We start from the raw sequence: 14131 nt of genomic DNA, 5'->3' as shown, positions 1-14131 counted from the left end.
ACACATTCGGGAAATCCTTTCACCTCCATCCAGACTGCGTGGAAATAACGCTCCTGTTCTGCAAACAGCTCTACATACAGCAAGAAAAAGCGGGGGGGAAGACTCCTGGCAACGGGGAAAAAAAAAGAAACTCATTGTCCTTTCTCTTTCTAAGCTTATCATTACCAGGAGAGTGCATGTTAGGGAGATGAGATGAGATGTGGTCCCCATTTTCAAAAAAGGGAGGAGGGAGGACCCAGGAAACTACAAGCCTGTTAGTCTTACCTCGGTCCTAGGGAAGCTCTCTGAGAAAATTATCCGGGTGCACATCTGCGAGGGGCTAGCAGGGGAGATTATGCTTACGGGCAACCAACATGGGTTCATTCAAGGCAGGTCCTGTCAGACCAACCTGGTGGCCTTCTACAACCAGGTCACAAAATCCTTGGACGCAGGTGTCGCAGCAACAGAGTAGGCCCTACGAGGAGAGGCTACGGGACCTGAACCTGTTCAGCCTCCAAAAGAGAAGGCTGAGAGGGGATCTGGTGGCCATCTACAAACTGGCCAAGGGAAACCAGCAGGCTATGGGAGAGTTCCTGTTCCCCTGAGCACTACCAGGAGTAATGAGGAATAACAGCCATAAGTTGGCTGAGAGTAGATTCAGGCTAGATATCAGGAGGCACTACTTCACAGTCAAGACAGCTAGGATCTGGAACCAACTTCCAAGGGAAGTGGTGCTCGCTTCCACCCTGGGGGGTCTTCAAAAGGAGGCTAGGCAATCACCTAGCCGGGGTCGTTTGACCCCAGCGCCCCATGGTAGGGGTTGGACTTGATGATCTGCTCAGGTCCCTTCCGATCCTACCAACTACGAAACTATGAGATGAAGAATGCATGTGTCTCTCTCTGTTCAGACACATTCAAATAGGTTAAAAGAATATCAAGACTGCAAAGCCAAACACTCGGTGTTAGGAAACACTAGAACTAAAGTTGCCAGTGCATTCTTCACTTGCCTCCTTTCTTTGCATGTGCATCATAAGGGCTTTAGTTACACGATCAGATGATATTTCTGCACATGACCTCTGCCTTCTTCACTGCACGGGATGGACCTGCTCTTGGCATGAACGAGAGTTGTGGCGGTAAAGGAGGCCGCAGGTCTCCTGTTTCACTTGCGGCAGAAGTTGGACGGTGAGCAGTGAATGAAGCATGTGACTCAAGGGTCTCATGGTGAAGGCAGGTGCTCACTACCTTTGAGTGCTGGGCTCTAGCTCTGTCTTGACTGGAGTGGCCTGTAAAACGTTGAATAAATCACTTCAGCCGTACTTTTCACAGATGCTCCTATCCATATGCAGAGAGAGGTAGTTAGCTATGTTAGTCTGAAGTCAGTCAGAAGGCAAGGTAGATATGCACCTTTATATAGACTAACTGAATAATATATCTATGGGTGTGCATGTGTGTAGGTGCTGGCCACATGGAATATTTCTAGTGGTTTAACTGGCTTTATGCTGATATACAAAAAAGAGAAGACACACGTCATACAGCCTTATACCAGGGTAAATTGCTCAATTTTGGTGAACAACGGCTCAGAGAAAAATCAGGGGGTAAAACTACATCGTTGTAACCCCACAGCTAACCTCAGGTATCTCTTTGTTCCAGGTCAGCATGCTATTACCTACTGCCTACGTGGCGAGATGCTGTAAAATAACACCTGCTGTGAGCAGCTACCCCAGGATTGCCGTCTGTCTGCCTGATCTAGATGCCAGTGTCATTCACATGGTGCAAAGCTGATATAAATGACATGGGTGAAAACATGTCCTGTGTCCAGGCCCTAATTATAGGTTCATTTTCTAGGTGCCTAATTAGAGACCCTGGAGCCTCCTATGCAATGATGAGCATTTAAACCTGCAGCTGATATCAGTGAGAGTCAGATCTGAACACACAAAGGTCCGTCTCCTGCAAAATCAGGTCCCAGGCTCTGCCTGCACTTCCAAAATTAGCAGGCAGTTTGTTCCTAACCTCTCAGCACTGTAGTTTGCCATCTGTAAAAGGAGGATAAAAATATCTCCTACCCTTAAAGAGCTGTTGTGAAAATAGAGTCATGAATGTTTATGAACCACTTGGATCCTGTAGTGATGAGCCTCACAGAAAAGCCTGGGAGGAAATGAATCATTTCATCTTCAGAGAAAGTCTGAACTGGGCGCAGTAAATAAGGCTTGAGGTCACACCTCTAGCAATGGGGGAAACAAAATACTCAGTAGCTACTCATTAGGTGAGACGGAGCACTATCCATGTTGTGCGCTGCACGCGGGGGAAAACAGCAGGTAATCATAAAGGAATGCATCACAATATGCAGGGTTTTTGGTTGTATCACAATACGCATGCACCTTATTTCTGGCATTTCCTTGCTTTTGTATGCTTGAATTATCCTTCTGAATCACCTGTTCATTTCCCAGGTTTTTAATGTATAATTTGCTAGGTTTTTAAAACCAACATGCTGAAAAAAGTGCTGTCGCATGGCACGCTGGTGAGGCCTCCACAGGGACCAGCAGAAGGGAGTGCTGTTTTCTCACAGGGTCCCTGTCCACGTTCCCACCCCTGGCCCGATCTCTTCACCTAGCCTCTCCTAAGTCTTCATCTCTCAGGCTTTTCAGCACATTCCCAGTCTTTTTGTCAAGCCAGGAGAGTTCCCTTGCTTAGCTTTTCATCCCTCCTTCCCTCCCCCACCAAATCCATGCTCTCCAACCTCCCTCTCTCTTAGTCCCCAGTCTCCTTTTGCAGATTCCCCATCCATTCTCCGAGTCTCATTCTCAACTCCAAATCTAAGCTTCTTTACCCAGCTAATCCTGGCACCTGGACGGGGGTGCCCAGGTCTCCCAATGTCCCTGAGCTCTATTTTTTCTTTCCCTCCCCACTCAGACTCTTCCCGCTTTGGCTCCTTGTCCTGACGTGGCCCCTGCAGGCTCCTCTTCCCTCTGTGTTTGAATCTAGGTACCAGCCGGGCTTGGTACCCTTCATTACAGTGTCTGGACCCTAAAAAGGCCTGGAGATACCTCGCATTGCAGTTGGGCTTGAGCAGCCTCACTGAGGATGGAAACCTGGTTGTATTCAGCTGTGAAACTCTGCAGTTCTTCAGTGCGACCAAGTTGGGGTTTTGCAACCTTGGTCAAATTTAGCTGGATTTTGACAGGGATGGCTAACGGCACATTAGGGACACCAGAGTCCCCCACATCTGCTCTCCTTCCACTGATGTCCCAGCTGCAAGGGCTAGAACGTACAGAAGAACAGCTCACCGCCATTTTTTGATATGGGCAAAAACAATGTGATTTTCCCCATCAGAAAAGCCTGAACAGTTTTGGCTTAAATAGAAAGAAAGAAAAAAAAACTCTACCGCCTGTGGCAGACACCTCGCATGAAACATTTCGGTCAAAAGGGCAAATCCTGGCAAAGTCGTCGCTACTGAAAACGGGCTCTTCTAACTGGAAAGTGTCAGGCAATGCTAATAAAAGACGGGGCTACCAGTCTGGCCGATGATGACTTTTGTGACTAGACAAAAATGCTCCTGCCTATGGAGAGATTATGTTCGGCAGGGTCAAATCTCAGCTCTGCCAGTTTTTGCTCAGGAGGCTGATTCACTCTGCGAGCCTCTACTGCCAAGGGAAAGGCAAAAGGTTTCACTTTGCAGTAGATACTTCTCTCCTTTTGTGACAAACATGACATTTAAGCAGTTTGCTTTGCTGCCCTGCGCTCGGGAAAGCTGCGGTCTGTTGGATTTGCTGCACGGCGCTGTTGCAGTGGTGCAATCGGGCCGCTGGAACAGGACCTGTTCATAAAAGTTTCATAAAGTCAGAATCTGGGGGTTTGGGCACAAATGCCTGGAATTTAATTGTAAAGCCAATGTGCCAGGAGAATATGAATTTTGGCGAAGAGAGGTAAGCTCGTTGAAGTACAGCAGAGTCCTTAAGCTGAAGAATGGTAGATTTAATGTTAATGCCGATGACATATAGCTGATATAACTGCTAATAAGAAGGTTATTTTCATGACTTCTCATCTCACCGTTCTTAACAGGCTCAGACAGGTATTTTGCAAGAGCGTAGTGTATTGCAATTAAGTCCCACGTGGCTTCTATCAGCTTCTCCTGTGGGCTGTGTTTCTTTACTGCTCTTATCAAGTTAATTACTACCCAATACTGACTTTGTGCTCCGTGAAAAAAGCAGGACTAGCACCCTACTGGAGGTGTGGCGTGGTGAAAAGCCTGGACAGAAGAAGACTTTCAGAGACATCGAAAAATACCCTGCCACCTGTAGATAACGGGCGGGATGCAAGGAGGTGTTCCTTCCCGAGACAATACAGAGGATACTTTTTCACATGCAGACTGTGCCTGAAGTTGAGCTATAATCCTGGGGCTAGTGTGCAAGAGTCGAGACTTTGGAGCTACAATGGCTTTGTTTTATTAATTATTTTTCCTAGTATAGATGGACAAGCATAGCACTTGGTTTGTGGGGAGGTATTTAAAGGTGGTCTCTGGTGACTGGGGGTCTCAGTAACTGGGTATGTCCTCCCTAGTAAGGCTTGTAAGAAAATACTTCGACCCTAGCACTGCCCTGCGTTCCAGGTGTTGCCCCTGAAATGCAGGGAGAGGAAGTTTCAGGGTTAAGGGAAGAGAAACTATATAGCTGCCCCTGTTTTTATAGACTCAGGATGGTCCGTGAGCAGGTATGCTGGACTTCTCTCCCCTTCTCCCTTCAGAGGGAGGGGACAGGCCTGGCTCAGCGTAGGTACCAGATAGCTTTGTTCTGGGACCCAGGGAGGAGAACTGCTAGAAACTCTAGTTTCTTGACAGCCACATTGTCATCCTAGGCTGGGCAAAACTTTCCTGGACTTCCTGGGTTTCACACTAGTGACCCTTGAGGTTGCTTTCCAACTCTATGTGTCTATGATTTCTATTATGGGAGACAGGACTGGCTTGTCCCTAGTGCAGAAGGACCCTGAACAAAACAGATGCTGACTCTCTCCTGAACCTTACGGATGAGCTAACTTCCTTTTCTTTATTTTGGAACAGTTGTAGGTTTGGGCCCCCAGGGCCCCAACTTCAAAGAGCCTGCTGGCATGGGATGGGTTATATTCCTTTTTGTGCATTTCCAGGTGCTCATATTTTGCTGCTCTGTGACCTGACCCTGCTTTTTGTTCAGATTTGGCGCAGCATGTATATCTCTTTGATATACTCTGAATTGGCACAGCCAGCTCCCTTTAACCAGATCTAAGCAGCAGCCCTCTTTTGCATTCAGCCTGAAGGACCAATCTACTGGCTGATATAGGATAGCAATTTGGCATCTCTTGGGTCCTCTTGGTTATACTTTCCCTCTCTTGAGCTTGTGAGGGAAGTGAGACACCCGCAGCAAAGGAGGCAGGAATTCTCCTTGGCCGGCTGACAGTGAAAATACCGCAAAATGCCAGGAATGCATGCCATGCAGATTGATACCCCATCTGGGCTGGTCACCTATCTGGAGAGCTCTCCTAGGGCTGAGATAGCAGCTGTCTTGTTACTCGGAGAATCTGCAACGGTTGTTATGCAGCCTCTACTCTGGGATACCCAGAGTTACTCTGTTACACCCGAGCCTTCAGCGAGATGTTTGTACCTGATTGGCAACACCCTAGTTTTTCCTCCCTACCCCTTGTTCAGAAGCAGGGACCCTATCTGTGTGCTGCTACCACTACACAGCCAGCTAGTTATCTCTTCTTTTCCACCCTGCCCAAGTGCACAATACGACTGAGCAACACTTTAAACCAAGAAACATGTCAGGGGCATTGGTCTGAGCTGCAGCAAATGCAGAGGAAGGTGGTGACAAGATTCAAAGTAAAGAAGGAAGAAGAAGGGCAATTACTTGCCTTGCATTAATTTATGAAAGTAACCCTTACATTATCACTTCCTCTGCCTGCTTGCATGTCACATCCATGTCTCTGCCTAGCTGTTTGCTGTTCCAGGCATGTCTTCATACATGTCTAAGAAACACCTTGCAACTCTGTACTGCCATCTCTATCTGGCTGAGGACAGTCTAGGAAAGGGGAAAAGCAGAAAATGATATTTCCATTATGAACATTTGTGGGCAGGAAATGTTTTAGAGGATGCACAGTGCCTTACCCAGTGGATCCCAATAACTGAGAGGAGCGTCTAGGTGTTACTGTAACAAATATTAAATAATCAACTATTGATCATTATGCCTTCTTATCCATGCACGGGTTCCTAGATCAGGAGAAAGCCCAGAGCCAGCATTGAGGCTTTGAGAGAATGAGAGATATTACGCCCAAAAGCTTGCAAAGAACTTTTTTCCAACTACTCAGTCTAATAAAAGACATCACATCTACCCAAAAAGCTGCTGGATACAAATGAATCCTATTGCATCTCCTATCTGACCGATGACACACGGCACTGTTGCCTATATCACTGCTGTTCCTTCCCGAGACAATACAGAGGATACAAATGAACCCCACTGCATCTCCCATCTTATGAAAGTACATGGACAAGGGACTTTCAGAGTGTCGGCCAACCCCCTGGTCTCCTATACCAGGGCACTCACCCACCTTTCTCCTGAGAGCTCTTTAATCAGCAGGGTTTGCCTAACTTTGGAGAGCCTCTGCTCCCAAAAATACCCCTGCCAGCTGCAGAAGGAGTAGGAAGGCCAATTAGCAAGGTAGAAAGGGTGACCTTTGTGTTCATAATTGTAAAGCCCTTTTTGGAGTCAGCCCAAACTTTTATTTAATTGGATCTCCTCTATGGACTCCTTTCTCTGTTGGGTCAAGCACAGACACTGAGGTCTTGCCAGGCTTTTGTACGCTCCGCGGCCTCTTTCTTGTGAAGCCCCTTGAACATAGCAGGGTTGTGGAGTCCACCCCTTTTAAGCTGCACTTTCGATTTCCAAGAGCCCTTGGCATGGTGTGTTAATTGATGCTTTATTGCTTTCAGGTTCTCTCTCTCTGATATTATTTTTTGACAGTCTTTTAATACATATTTGATGGTTCAGTCTACTGGCTTGCTGCCTAGTTCATCTCTCTACAGCGAAGAAGCATCTTAAAATAAAAGTTAATTTATTCTAAACAATAAAAGTGATGCCAGTTGATATGTTTTGTTACTTGTGTATAATAAATATTTGATGCCTAGATACTTTGGGGATGGACATATTGGAAACATCTGAAGCCCTGGTGCTTGTGGATAACTTTATATATGCAATCATTTCCATGGAAATACTTGTCCGGATAAAATTAAATCCATATCTAAGAGTTGCAGGTTTAAGGCCTTAGAAATTATGAAAAGCTTGAGAAGCTATAAAAGAATTGCAGAGAATCACACTTCATGTATTAGTTTTTCAGGCCTTTTTAAAAGCTCCTATGCATTTTAGGCTCCTAAATATCTTTTGAAAAGGAGACTTAAGCTCCCAGTTCACTTAACTCCTTTTTTAAATATATTTACCTCTTGACCTAGGAAACTATGTTACTAATGCAAGTCCAGCATGATTGGGAGCCTAATCTAATGCAGGATCAGATGGAAAACTACAGCACGAAAAACAGTACCTTTAAGTATGAAAATTAGATGGTATCTGCTTCTAAGTGTGATGGCTGAAGGTCATAATATATGATTAATTAATAAAAAGTTGGCGTGTCACATTTTGTCAGCATGACAACTACTTTTTCAGTAAGTTTTCCACTTCTTCAGCAAGTTGGTTTTACTACTAATATTGGACAGATGGCTCTGGGATATGAAAAATGTAGTTTCCCTAGGATATAAGGCCTTTTCCACTATTTTTATAATGTTAAGGTCAAAGTCATGGCATAGTTCCCTTATTTTTTGTTAACATTTTTTAAATGGTATTTTTCTGTGCTTGCTTGTGGAAATCTTGCCGAGTCATCGATTGCAACTTTTTTCCTTTACAGTTATAGAGGAAATCAAATGTGCACCATATTAGAGCTGGTTTTACTGCACTGTACTTTGTATGTTAATACTTTATATATTAAACGTAGCATGTTAAAGGAAAAAGGAGAAAACAAGCGTGGGGCAGTATGCCAATCTTAATCCACTTCCCAAACGTACTAGAAGGCTAACAGTGTAAGCTGCATTCTTCATCCCCCAGCAAGTTTGGATTTTATTTTTCCACTGCGGGGGTGGCATTTTTCCATGTGCAAGTTTTACTTTAGATTATATTGATTTAAATACTCTTTGGGAAGGGCCAGTTTCCTTATTTACTTGTACAGTGCGCAGCTCTCACAGCAGGGCTCAGGCCTCAGGGTACAACCGTAATACAAAGAACAAATGTTTTCTTGGATTTCCTGCTCTTTAACAGACAGCTAGCCACACCTGGGCTTCAGTCCTGCAAACCTTTGTGGTCATTCTCTGTCCCACACTGTAGAATCAGAGAAAATTAGGGCTGGAAGGGACCCCAGAAGGTCATCTAGCTCAATCCCCTGTTCAAAGCAGAACCATCCCCAACTAGGTCATCCCAGCCCAAGCTGTGTCTAGCTGGGTCTTAAAAACCTCCAAGGATGCAGATTGCACCACCTCTCTGGGTCTCCTGTTCCAGTGCTCCCCATGGTGAGCTCTCATGGGCATTATTCAAAATGCAGGCTTGCATTAGTTATGTCAATCCCCGTGGGCCCAGACAAACTTGATTGCTCCGTGGCTGCAGCACAGGAGCTCGTGGTGCTACTAATAAGGCCGTTCGACACACACGCGAATCTCACAAAGCTTAAACACTCAATGGATCGCATCCAGCAACTGCCTCTGCCTGCACAGCAGTAAGTGCGATGTGTGGCCTATATCACGAAGATGTTTGTGTTACAGTGCTGTCACCGAGTCCTTCCCCTGCTTCGTGCTGGCCCACCTTGTCCCGTTCCTCCCCCTTCAGCCGGCCACAAACAAGGTGCCAGTTGTAGACGAGCAGCCTGCTCGCGCAGGCCGATGCCCAAGCACTTCCTGGCTGTGCGGGGAGGAAAGCTAGCCGTCCCCTAACTCCCACATGTGACACCCTTGAGTTCCCGCTAGCCTGGGGTGGGAGCAGAGGTCGCTCCAGGGTCCGATCCCACCGCTCAGATCCACTTCTCCCCTCCAGTTAAAGATACTAGTCCTCTTTTCCCAGAAGCAACAGTCCCGGCTCACCCCAGCGATGGCCATAAGGCAATCGTCTCCCTGAGCAGCTCCATGCACGGCCTCACCCCATCACCTTGCACTGAGCTCCCCGCCAGCTAGCACAAAACCCAGTCTGGCCAAACGGGACAGTAGCTTAGACCCCAAACTCTGCCCGGCCAGGTGGGCGATGCCAACCTCGTGCTGCGGGCCTCTGGCAGCTCCGAGCACCCTGCATGCCCGCAGCCCCAGGGAGGGGGAAATAAGTCAGTCGAGGAAGCAGATGCAGCTGCCCCGCCTCGCTGGGATCCGGGAGTTTCCCCCACGCTGCAGCATTTCCCGCCGGGCAGGGGCAGGGGCAAGACACCGGGTGCAGCTAGTGGGAAATGCCCATGCCCTCCCCTTCTACCTGGACCCCTGCCCCGCGCCCGCACTCACCTCCCGGCGAGCAGCGGCCCCGCGCTGTAACAAGCTGCTTTGTGACGTCACGCCGGCCCCGCCCCCGCCCGCCCCGCGCTGCCCTCGGCCCCGGCGTGGGGGCGGGAGCCGCGGCGGGCTTCCCCGTCCCCGGGGGCTCCCGGGCAGCTGGAGCAGCGCTGTCTGCAAGCTCGGCGCGGATCCCTGTGACCCTGAACTGGGGGTTCAGTCCAGAAGGGGCTACAATATCCCCCCCCCATGCACCCCAGCCACAAAGCCCTGCAGAGTTCATCCCCAACACGCCTTTGCGGGTGTGCTGTCCCCCTGATGGGATCCACCTGTGCCCCTCGCCCCTGGTTTTCTCATTGAGTTATCCCAAACATCCATCCATCCCCGGATAGCCACACATCGAGCGTTAGGCCTGCTCCTGTGGTGGTCCGGTGCGGAGGGGGTTCAGGGTAAAAAGGCACCCTGGGGTCTGAGAGGGCACGCGGAGAGTTAAGGGGCTCTTCTGCAGCCGGCCGACACGGGACCAGTATGCATGGTCAGGGCTGGCACCTCCATGGGGATCTCAAAAGTGAGAGGAGGGCCTGGGCAGGCAGGTGATCACTTGTCATCACTGATGACAAGTGATGACCCACTTGTCATCAGCGGGGAGCATGTAGGGCAGGGAGTTAAAGAGAGGACAGCCACACTCCTTGATAGGGCCTGGCCCTTCCAGGACATGCAGGAAAAGAGCACAAGAAATGTCTTCAGGGAGATGCCCCTCCAAAGGCAACAGAGTCCTGGCAAGGAGGGAGCACAAGGCATACCCCACGCCCAGCTCCTCACCTGCCCACCCTGTCCCCATGGAGCAGCAGAGCACTCAGAAGTGGTACCCAGGCTTTGCCCTTCCTTTGTGCATGGAGGAAGTGCATGAGAGTTTGGGGTGCCCCCAGCTCTTCTCCTACCCGAAGCTGTGTCTGAAGGCACGGGCAGCTTGCTGCATGGTATTTGAATTCAGCTTCGGTAGGCTCCTAGCTACCTGGTCAGAAGGGGAAGAGAAACTGCAAATACTGTATTACATATAAAATCTAATAGGATGTGACTTGCAAGGGTTAAGTGCCAAGGGCTGGATTGTTGTAGTGCCAGTTGCCAAGATTAGACATATCCTGTATCCATTACCGACAAAAGTCTGAGGCAGATCTTAATTCCCTATTAGCAAGTACATTTTAGAGCTGCAGAGCGGTTTGTTTTAATAGCAGGGAGTGGTCTTCTGGGCCTCTGGATAGGTTATCAATGACCAGGCACTTACTGGCTCATGAAAGCTGTACACTTGGGTGTGGAAGAGATAGTAATTTTTCCTCCTAGATGTGGAGAAAGCTGGCAAGTTAGAGCTACCTCCCAGCTCTGCTCCATTGTCCCAGTAATACATTGTTAGGTTGCCAACAGCTAGCATTTAAAGCAATCATAGTTCAGATAGAAACATGGGATCTGGCTCTTAATGACTGCAGAAAAGGTCCCATGAGAAATGATACGTTGTAGTCAGGCTATCATTAGATTAGGGATCTGGATGACACCATTAATAGGGAGATGGACATAAAAAGTAATTAGCATAGCATGGTCCATAAGCAGAAATGGAGAATGAGGAGGGGGTTTCCTTCCTTTTGTTCCTTTGTGTCTTTTTCTTGCTCCAAAAGTGGACCTCGGTAGGAGCCCTTTTTTGGAAGGCTCCTGGAAACACAGGTCTGGAAGTGACCTCAAGAAGTCCTGCACTTGTGCTCCTGGCACTGAAACAGGGCCAAGTATACCTATCCCATTCCTGGCAAAAACTGGTCTCTAACCGGTTCTTAAAAACATTTCTTGTTAGTTGATGGGGATCCCAACTATGAAACTATGAGATCCCACAACCTCCCTGAGCAACCGGCTCCAGTGCATCCCCCCTTCTCATTTAGAAAGCTTTTCATACTGTTCTACTTAAATCTTTTTTTACTGCAACTGAAGCCAGTGTCTTTGTGTCCTATCCCCAATATTGACAAGAAACGAATCACCATCCTCTGTCTAACATGCTTTTTATTTATTGGGAGGCTGTTATCATCTCCACCCTTCATCTTCTTTTCCAGGCTTAACCAGCCCAGCTTCTTCGAACTTTCCTCAGAACTCAAAGTTTCTAAACTCATCATGCTCATTGCTCTCTGGACAGTCTGTCTCAGTGCCGGATTTAGGTTTAAACTACTTACATGACAATTTAAGGCCTCCCAATATGAGAGGCCTCTAAATACGAAAAAAAACCTTGGACATTTTTGTTCTAATATATTAAAAAAATACATATATATGGCTCCACAGTTATTATTCATATTGAGTTCATAAATTTGTGCAGAAGTAACAATAATTCACCTTAAAATTTTATGAAAAATCCATTTTTGTGAATGCTGTATATCATATAGGGCCTCTTAACATGGACATAATTTAGGGCCTCAGCATGTCATAATCCGGCACTGATCTGTCTACATCTTTCTTACTGTGTGGTGCCCAAAAGTGGACGCTATATGCCAGCCAAAGCCTTACTATCACCAAGAAGAGAAGAGGAATTGCCCCCATGCCACACTGCTGTTACTATACTCCGGAAAGATTCTCCCCTGTTACAATAGTATCAGGATGGATCACATCTACTGCTCCCCACTTTTTCAGTAAGCTTGTTACCCTGTCAAAGACGAACATTAGATTGGTTGGACGTGATTTGTTCTTGACAAATGCATATTAGCCAATTGTTATTATGGTATTGTAGTCTAGGTGCTTATGCATTGCTTGTTTAATCCTTTGAAGGGCCACTCTGAGTACTAAAGTTAGAATGATTTCCCTGACTCCTCCTTTGCTCCCTTTCACGATGGAGGTATGATGTTTGCCCTACAAGAGTCTTCAGGGACGTCCCCCATCCTCCACAAGTTCTTGAAGATAATCGCTAATGGTTCAGAGATTGTGGCTGCTAGTTGTTTAAGCCCTCGAGGGTGGATTTCATTACACTCACTCTATTGAAAGCATCTAATTGATCGAAATATTCTTTAACCTGTTCTTTTCCTATTCTGGCCTGTGACCCTATCCTCTTGTTTAAATTAATTTAGTCAAGTATTGAGCCCTAATGAATCTTTTCTTGTGAAACCTGAAGCATTGAAGACTTCAGCCTTTTTTGTGGCATCAATTATTTGCTTTCCTTTTCTGTTAAATAATGGGCCCATCTTTTCTTCCTCCTTTTCTTATTTATAATCAATTTATAGAATCTTTTCCATAAGCCTTTTACATCCCTTGTTAATGGGAACTGATTTGCACCTTATTGTTTCTTCTTTTATCTTTATAGTTGCTTGTACTATTCCTTTATGCCAGAGGTGTCATATTGGTTTGATCTGACAGGCCAGATCTAGACCACAGGGCTCCTTGCGGGCTGGATCCAGAGACAGCTCCAACAGCAGGGAAAGCCGTAGTGGTGGGTGGGCTGAGTGGTGGCAGGGAGCTGGGGGTGTCAATGTTGCCATCTTTCAGTCTCCACTGTTGGCTCATATCCCCAGCAGGGCCCCATACCTTGGATTTTGGCAGTGGGCCCCTGTTCTTGGAGTACTGAACCCGTCTAAGTACCCCGCAGGCCATATGTTTGACACTCCTGCTTTACACTCATGCTTAATGATGCTAATGATGCTTTGTTCTCATGCTTAGTCACGTGCCCTGTATGGACTGTCGCCCGTAGTCCTTTTCCAGAAGATATCTGGATAATTAAAATCCCAGTGCCTCCAGTCCTTTGCTTGCTTCTTTTTAATTATTCCAAAAAGTTGTATCTATCTCCTCTTCTAGCTTATGTGGCCTATAATGTGGACTCCCATCAGGACATAATCCTTGCTCTTTTCATCTTTGTCTTTACCCAGAGACATTCCACAACCTGCCTCTTCCTGAGCCTCAGGGCAAGTTTATCCGTTTGTGATACACAGTGCACTCGTTCCTTCCTTGTACGCTACCTGTCCTGAGCAATTTATACCCTTTTGTTCCAATATTCAGGCCCTGTGATTTGTCCTAACAAGTGTCTGTTACTTGTGTTAGCGTTTCAGTGGTTTGCTAAGATGTTCAAATTCTCCTTATTTTTTTTCTATACTCCTGCCTTTCTCATACTCAGATGTTTGTCAGGTTTCCCCATTGTTCTCTCTCTTGTCTCTTCTATGAAACGATTGCAATTTCTTGTTCTCCTCCCTTCCACCCCAGATTCCTGCCCTTTGATTAGGTAATAATTTTTTTCCTCCATCAAGTGCTTTTTCCACTGGCCCCATTCAAGCTAGTTTGAAGCTTTCCCCACAAGCCAGTGTGCTAAGAACCTCCTTCCTTTCTTTGTCAGGTGGCCCCATCTGTTCCCAGTGCTCTGCTTTCACAAAACATTAGCTTATGGTCAGGAAAACTGAAGCCACCCTGTTGACACCAACTGCACAGCAATGCATTCACCTTTAGGACGCATCTTCCTCTGCTCGGGCCTTTGCCCTCAACCAGGAGAATTAACAAGGCCATCACCTGTGTCCCTGACTCCTATAGCTTAGTAGTAATTTCTGATCTGCTCCAGCCCAGACCTTCCAGTATCATTACTGCCCAGGTGGGTGAGCATCATGGAGCAGTGGA

The 14131-nt window shown here is 47.0% G+C and overlaps 1 protein-coding gene across 2 annotated transcripts in view; it reads right to left on the bottom strand.

Annotated features, from left to right (window-relative positions):
• STEAP3 (STEAP3 metalloreductase) overlaps nt 1-9586 on the bottom strand; it is a 31178-nt gene extending 21592 nt beyond the window's left edge. The window contains exon 1 of one of the 2 annotated variants that reach the window (XM_014599422.2): nt 9524-9586. Coding sequence is in view for 1 of the 2 variants with exons in the window: in XM_019480329.2 (XP_019335874.1) it covers nt 5890-5927 (38 nt within the window). In the remaining variant the exon portion in view is untranslated. Of the gene's footprint in view, nt 1-5889; nt 6027-9523 lie in introns of those variants that run through there. The other variant, XM_019480329.2, reaches the window with a different exon arrangement.
• Nucleotides 9587-14131: the final 4545 nt, after the last annotated feature.

The sequence above is a fragment of the Alligator mississippiensis genome, chromosome 4, assembly GCF_030867095.1.
Source record: "Alligator mississippiensis isolate rAllMis1 chromosome 4, rAllMis1, whole genome shotgun sequence".
NCBI lineage: Eukaryota > Metazoa > Chordata > Crocodylia > Alligatoridae > Alligator > Alligator mississippiensis.
This window is presented reverse-complemented; position numbering and strand designations above follow the sequence as displayed.